This window comes from Dipodomys ordii, unplaced genomic scaffold (genome assembly GCF_000151885.1).
Source record: "Dipodomys ordii isolate 6190 unplaced genomic scaffold, Dord_2.0 Scaffold155, whole genome shotgun sequence".
NCBI lineage: Eukaryota > Metazoa > Chordata > Mammalia > Rodentia > Heteromyidae > Dipodomys > Dipodomys ordii.
In genome coordinates, this window is record NW_012267371.1 from 524,423 (window position 1) to 531,925 (window position 7,503).

General features: G+C 48.2%; 1 protein-coding gene across 1 annotated transcript in view; it reads right to left on the bottom strand.

The window, feature by feature from the left end:
* Krt73 (keratin 73, type II) overlaps positions 1–4,497 on the bottom strand; it is an 11,435-nt gene extending 6,938 nt beyond the window's left edge. The window contains exons 1-4 of the mRNA XM_013032455.1: positions 4,040–4,497; positions 2,254–2,468; positions 1,294–1,354; positions 430–525 (exon numbers count right to left, since the gene is read on the bottom strand). Coding sequence (XP_012887909.1) covers positions 430–525; positions 1,294–1,354; positions 2,254–2,468; positions 4,040–4,486 — 819 coding nt within the window. The 5' untranslated portion in view covers positions 4,487–4,497. The remainder of the gene's footprint in view (positions 1–429; positions 526–1,293; positions 1,355–2,253; positions 2,469–4,039) is intronic.
* Positions 4,498–7,503: the final 3,006 nt, after the last annotated feature.

Consider the following 7,503-nt stretch of genomic DNA (forward strand, 5'->3'; position numbering starts at 1 on the left):
GAAGGAAGGAAGGAAGGAAGGAAGGAAGGAAGGAAGGAAGGAAGGAAGGAAGGAAGGAAGGAAGGAAGGAAAAAGAAAAATGAACTACAAAAAATAAGAGTCCCCATCCCCTTGGGGATTCTTGCCCAATACCCCAAGAAACACCTCAAACTGCAGGACAAAAAGATGATCAGGAATGAGAATATGCTTGGCTGAAGTTAGTGAGATTCCCTGAAGGACCATGGTGTCCTGGAAGTTGTGACAGCAGGACATCAGAGGTCACACAGGAACTGGTAAACACCGGGATAGATGAGCACTTCTGTCTTTGATCCACAAAGCCCCCAAACGCTGGAGATCCTGAGCTCTTAAGCTTCCTGAAAGGTAACTGACCACTCATCTCACATCTGTCCTTACGGAAGACAGAGCCAGAAGCGTGCAGGGCAGCCTTACCCCCTCATACAGGCACTTGAAGAACTTGATTTCTCCATCCAAAGCATCCACCTTGGCCTGAAGCTCCACCTTGCTCATGTAAGCTGCATCCACATCCTAAGGAGAACCAGAGGCACCTGACACCATCTTTCTTTAAGCCCTGATAAGCCTCTTCCCCAATGACATCCCAGCTCTCTGCATCTAACTGCCTCAGAGAATAAAGACTGGCTAGCAGGAACATAACTTTCAGCTAGGACTCACCTCAAGACCTTGAACAAAATCCTTGGGCCTTCTGTCTCTTTCCCAAAGTCCTAGCACAGGAGCCAGCTCCTCCACGTGAAGGGTCACTGAGCAGTCAGTGAGCCAATGACAGCCACAGCAATTTACCAGTAATGAGTAGAAGGAACATCCCTACCCTCTCAGAGAGCATCCTGTGCTTCGGCACAAGGACAGGAGCTGGAGACTGACAGCTCAGCTGGAGTCCTGTTTCCATTTACACAAAAGTTAGAAACTGATGGAGAGATTGGCACTGGTCAGTCATCAAGTGTCCAAGATGTCCCAGGCAGCAAATCTCCGTCTCCTACTCCAGTCCCTTCCGTGAGGAAGACAGGCCTGAATCCCTCCTCTGCTCTTACTCTGTACCCACCCTTGGGGACCCAAGGCCAGAAACCCACCTCACCTTCTTTTTTTTTTTAGGTCCGTCTTGGGACTTGAACTCTGTCCTGAGCGCTGTCCCTCAGTTCTACAGCTCAAGGCTAGCACTCTACCACTTGAGCCACAGTGCCACTTCTGGCTTTTTCTGTGGTGCTGAGGAATCGAACCCAGGGCCTCACACATGCAAGGCAAGCACTCTACCACTGAGCCACCTTCCCAGCCCCACCTCACCTTCTTAAGCACCACAAAGTCATTCTCTGCAGTTGTACGCTTGTTTATTTCCTCTTCATACCTGTGGGAAAAGCACCAGTGAGAAGATCAGGGGCAGGGGCAGGGGCGGGGGGGGGGCGAGCATGAGCATGCTGGTCTCAGGGCTTGAATTCAAGGCCTATACACTGTCCCTGAGCTTCTGTGCTCAAGGCTAACGCTCTTCCATTTGAGCCACACCTCCACCTCCAGCTTTTTTGTGGTTAATGGGAGGTAAGAGTCTCGCAGACTTTCCTGCCTGGGCTGGCTTCAAACCACACACTCCTCAGATCTCAGCCTCCTGAGTAGCTAGGATTATAGGCATGAGCCACCAGTGCTTGTCTCCCCATAATACATATTTTTAATGGATATTGTTCTACATCTTGGCAACTCTCCAAACTGACTAAGACTACTTAGCCAAGTTGTGGCTAGGGTCCCAGTCCACAGCTAATGACAAGTGGATCTGAATTTTCTCTGATGTCTGGAGACTAAGTTGGTTCTTCTTCTCCCTTTCAGCATCTAAAGCAGGAACATGCCAGCCCACACCCCCCCTTATCCATGCTTCTTGGGAAGTCTGGATGCCTGATACCCTTACCAATGACTCCCTATCATCCCCAAGGCAGGAGCCACAAAGAACTATAGAAGAAGGGGCATGTCTCAAATGTGCAGGACCTCAGAGAACCCAACACCTTCTGCCCTGCTCAGGGTCTCCTTGAAATTAGGTGAGCATAGGAACCAGAAATCTGGGATATACACACACAGGGATTCTCTAGTAGGGAGAAGAAGGGGAAGCATGCCAAGCTGGGAATTGGCAGAGCCTGAGAGGCTTTGTCCACTGTCTAGCCACCGGGTTGCTCTCCTCGAATTCAGAGGCAGCTGTCTCAGTGCCTGCTGGGAAAGCACAGCCCCAGAGGTAATTAGTCTGGGCACCAGGACCCTACTAACCTCTTCTTGTAGTCCTCCACCACGTCCCTCATGCTCCTCAGCTCCGAGTCCAACCTCACCCGGTCCCCGGACAGGGTCTCCAGCTGCTTCCGCAGGCTGCTGATGTGGCCCTCATAAATGGGCTCCAGACTCTTCCTGCAGTTGTTCAGGTCCAGCTGCTGCAGCAGCTCCCACTTGGTCTCCAGCACCTGGTTCTGCTGCTCCAGGAAGCGCACCTGGAACCCAAATTAACAGTCCGCCTAGAAATCACCCCCAGTCAATGGTTTCAAAAGAAAAAGGAGAAGAAAAGAAAGATAGGAGGTTTCCTTCTGTTCTATTTGACACAAGTAGAGGATGACCAGCCCGCAGGCTGTATGAGACCTACAAAGTCATTTAGTGTATGACAAGACAGACATGCAATGCTTCCCTTAGGCTGCTTTTAGGCCTCTGCCTAGGTCCATAATCTTGTATGAGCCACACCATAATATTATAAATATCCAATTGGCTCTTGGCAGAAGAGGATTTCCCACCCTTGCAAGCCACCTTCCAACCTAGAACCCTTTGTTCAATAGAGGTGCTTGGCTAGGAGGCAGCCTCTGAGATCAAGATGGGCTCCAGCATCTTCATTTTCCTCTGTTTGTCAAGACCTAGACACTTGCTTCCTCCCTGTCTACACCACACCTGCCAGGCCCAATGTGTGTATTCAGCTTGGGCTGCCTCTTGAAGACAAGTCCTGGTACACACAAGCGTGCTGACCTTCCTGTTCTTGGGCCCCTCTGCTCAGAGCTGGCAGCCTAGCCTCTCTCCATTTGCTTGAAAGCACCCATCCCCAGATAAGACCTATCATCCTGCATGTGTTCCCTCTCCTAAGGGATTGCTATGGCCCACTTCAGTCTGGAAAACTATTCATACTTCACCACCCACCTTACTGACTTCCTAAGCCCAGGAAGTTTTTATTTCCTAAGACTGGTAGGAACCAGTCAGTCTCCAATAGTTTCCAAACTTGATCGTGCACAAGCATTACCTAAAGAACTTATCAAAACACACACTCCTGGGCTCCTAGAGTTCTAGAGGTCCCTGTCTGCCTCTGGCCCCTCCTCTGCCTGGCTTCAAAGTCTCATGAGCTGAAACTGCCTACTCTTCATCCTCCTTCCCAGATGAAACTTTCTAGTTCCTTGTATCCTTCTACCCCCACCCCTCAACTCTGTGATGCAGGACATTGTCAGAAAGTGTCCTGCTGGTTCCAACCAGCAGATTCCAGGGTGACAGATAAAGAAATGCTCGTGATTAATATTAATATCATTTTACTACCATGAGGCAAGAAATGAGCTTAACGGACAGACACGGTTAAACTGAAGATGACTTCCCCAGTCTCCACTTCATAAGTTCAAGGTAGCCCAGGGCAAACAAAATAGTTACAAGAAAATGGACAAAAGAGCACATTCCAAGGGGTAAGTGGCAAAAAAAAATCCAAGAAACACTTAAGAGGTTTTGGAAGGGGTCTAGAAATTTTCTCACTAAGGTAAGTACATACAGGAACTTCTGTCTTTTGACAGGAATACTGCAAACGCTCAAATACTCAGACACCTGTGTATTCATTTAGACACAGGATAAAAACCCATACCACCAGGGTTTCCCACTGATGTCATTCCAACTTCAAGCATACTCTCAAATCCCTTGCAGCCAGTCTCAGGCCTCACTGGAGCATTAGGGTTCCCACAGTGTCCCTCCTGGAAGGTGCCCCCCTTTCCTCTGTTCCAGATAAGGAGACATGCGGGGTGGGGGGGATGGCTGTCCCTATACCCACCTTGTCAATGAAGGAAGCAAACTTGTTGTTCAGCACTTTGATCTGCTCCCGCTCCTGGGCCCGAACTTTCTGGATCTCAGGGTCCAGCTCCACATTGAGGGGGGCCAGGAGACTCTTGTTGATGGTCACCTGGTGGATACCTCCAGGTAGACACATGGATGGACTCGAGGACCCCATGGCCACACTGCCAAACATACTACCAGCAAAGCCACTGGCCCGATTCCGGCAAAACCCATAGCCCCCTGCCCGGCCACTGCTGCTGGGGCCATTGAAAGAGGTGTTCCGGGCACCCCCCAGGCTGTAGAGGCTCCGACTGCTGAAGCCCCCTCCGAACCCTTTGCCTCCTGCCCTGTACGAGGCTGAGCTGCCTCCAGAGAGCACCGCAGAGCAGCCGCTGAAGCCCCGGTTGGCTGCAGCTCCAGACTTGCAGGTGAATTGGCGGCTCATGCTGAGCAGGCCAGAGAACTCCGCTCTGATGCTAACCCTTAGCTGTGAAGCAGCTCACTGGCCTATGATTTGGGTCTTGTCCTTTATATGGTTCAGAAAAGAGCCACTGCTCTAATTTGTACGTTTAGTTTGCCTGGGAGCAAGAAATTATTTTCTCCCCAGCAAAATCAGAGACACTGGGTAAATAACTTGAAAACCCCCAAAGTGCTGGCTTGGCAGTCTTTGCTCATGTAATTGATGTCTTATCTAATTAATACAGGGTCATTAGCCGAGTCACAGTATCTTCAGAAAGATCTGGGCTGGGAAGTTTGTCACAGCCCCAGTTGTCCTTCCCGGAGGAGGGGGGTGGTGATGAGGGGGCTGGGATTATGAGGGTGCTGTAAGGAGACCTTTAATTGACAGCATCATCTGTGGGAAATCTCACCAACCATACTGGCATCAGATAGGCTGCTCTGGGGACCATAGCTAAGCTGCTTTCATGTGGTTAGGGAGAACATCCCAGGACCTGGCTCCCCAGGGTAGATGGAGACAGTTCTCATGGTCAGCTAGCTTCACTGAAGAGAAGTCCACCTGGAGTCTTAGTCCAGCCCTTTGGCTGCCCAACTCCTGCTTTATGCCCAAATAAGTCCCTGGTGCTAGCCAGGCTAGCTAGACAGGTGCTAGCTACTTACCTTTACCTCCACACTGTGACTTCTGCCCCACTGTTTTTCTTTTTCTTTTCTTTTCTTGTGCTAGTACAGGAGCTTGAACTCAGGGCCTGAGTTACTTGCCCTTGAGCTTTTTTTACCACAGCTTCACTTCTAGCTTTTGGGGTTGTTCATTAGAGATAAGAATCTCGTGGATTTTTTTTTCTGTCTGGGTTGGCCTTGAACCACGATCCTCAGATCGCAGCCACCGGTGTAGTTAGGATTAGGGCATGAGCCACCGAGGTCCAGCTTTTACCTGTTTCTTGAGACTGGTGACTTCTGATTGATGTTTGGATCCGTTCATTGACTTCCATCTTTATTACTTCAAGGTCATCTCCCTTTCTTCTGGCAGTCACCTAGGGCTCCTGGTACTGGAATGAGGAAGAGGTGAAGGTGATGAGAAGAGCATGGGAAGAGAGAAATCCAGAGCTCCTGATATATCTAAGACTATGCCAAGTCTGGCCACCATGACCAACACCAGAAGTAACACATGTCTTTCAGCTAGTAATGTACATTCCAGCCAAGAGGCCAGAATATTCTCACACATACCACAGGTATCAAAGGTCACCTGGCTAGAACACACTTCTGCTCTGACAAAGCAGACACTTCTGCTAGTCAATCCTCCCAGGCAGAGATTGCAAGAAAGTACCACAGTGAAAGAAATCATCCAGTATTTTATGCATGGACCTTTCTATTCTTTCTGCCACAGAATCATCTCAGATCACATTCTTCTCAGATTTAGATTTAGAGCTCCTGGGCTTCCTGAAGTTGGCTTTCCAGGGGGCACAGTGATGGGAGGTGGTGGGGAAGGTGTAAGGGTTGAAGCAAGCCAGCCTGAGCAGAAACACCGGAACCAGCTGCTGACCACTGGTATGCAAGCTGCCTGGTGCCTTTCAGTGTGCTAGGTCTACAGATTTTGGACTGCTACTGTAACCCCTGGCCCAGGATGACCTTGACCACAGGGACCACATGTAAAGACAGACAGACAGGAGAGACAATGCTGAAATAACAAATGATACCTAGAAACAATGCTGGCTCAGGGAGACTTGCTCCATGGTTTTCTCTATAGTAGATGGAAATTGCTTCTATCTTGTACCAAAACAAAAACAGTTGTAAATATATATGCAGTTATATCTGTGTATAAACATATATCTTTTCCCATAACAAATATCCAAAACTAATTAAATATTTACATCTATCAATGGAATAGTATATAGGTAATAGGAAATGCAGGGCTTTTGAAAACAAAAATTCTATGCTAATGTGAAGCAAGAAAAAGAAAAATCAGACCCTTTTTTGAGTCACTCAAAACTAGTTGGCAGCTGGATACTGGTAGCTCAGGCCTATAATCCTAGCTCCTCAGTTTGCTAAGATCTGAGGATCCTGAAGTTATCTCAGACAAAACAGTGCATGCAACTCTTATTTCCAACTAGCCAGCAAAAAAGTTCGAAGTGGAACGGTGGCTCAAGTGGTAGAGCACTGTCCTTGAATGAAAAATCTAAGGGACAGTGCCCAGGCCCTGAGTTCAAGCCCCAGGACTGGCACAAAACTAAAAACCAAATCCAAAAATATTAGTTGGCTAACTGCTTATGAGAATATTTTGGTCTCTAACTTGTCTTGTCTACCTTTGGTTGAGACCAGGAAAGTACAGAGATCACATTAGTCTTCTTAAGACTGCAGATCTGGAAGAGGACACTTTTAAGATGACAAATTTGCCTGACAAGGGGGCTGTGACATTTCTCAAGAGGTCTCTTTCTCTGAACCCAGGCTGAAAAACTGAGCTGTCTCCCCAAGTCTAATCCTGTACCTTCCCTGCTCAGCCAGGTTAAACATGGGGCCTCGCCCACTGGATAAGCACCCCTCACCCAATCATTGGAGGAGATCTAGGCTGAGGAAGAAGATGAAGGATGTCATGTCGGAAGGAGGAGGTATGAACTGAGGGCCTGGTCACTATCCCTGAGCTTCTTTTGCTCAAGGCTAGCACTCTACCACTTCAAGACAGATCTATTTCTGGTTTTCTTGTGGTTAATTGGAGATAAGAGTCTCTCTGATGGAGGCATAGAATTCCATTGTGTATATATACTACATTTTCTTGATCCATTCATCTACTGAGAGGCATCTGGGTTGGTTCCATATCTTAGCTATGGTAAATAATGCTACAATAAACATAGTCGTGCTGATAGCTTTAGTGTAGTCTTGTTTGTAATCATTTGGGTAAATGCCCAAAAGTGGGATTGTTGGGTCATAAGGGAGCCCTATATGTAGTCTTTTGAGGAACCTCCATACCACTTTCCAAAGTGGCTGAACTAGTTTATACCCCCACCAACAATG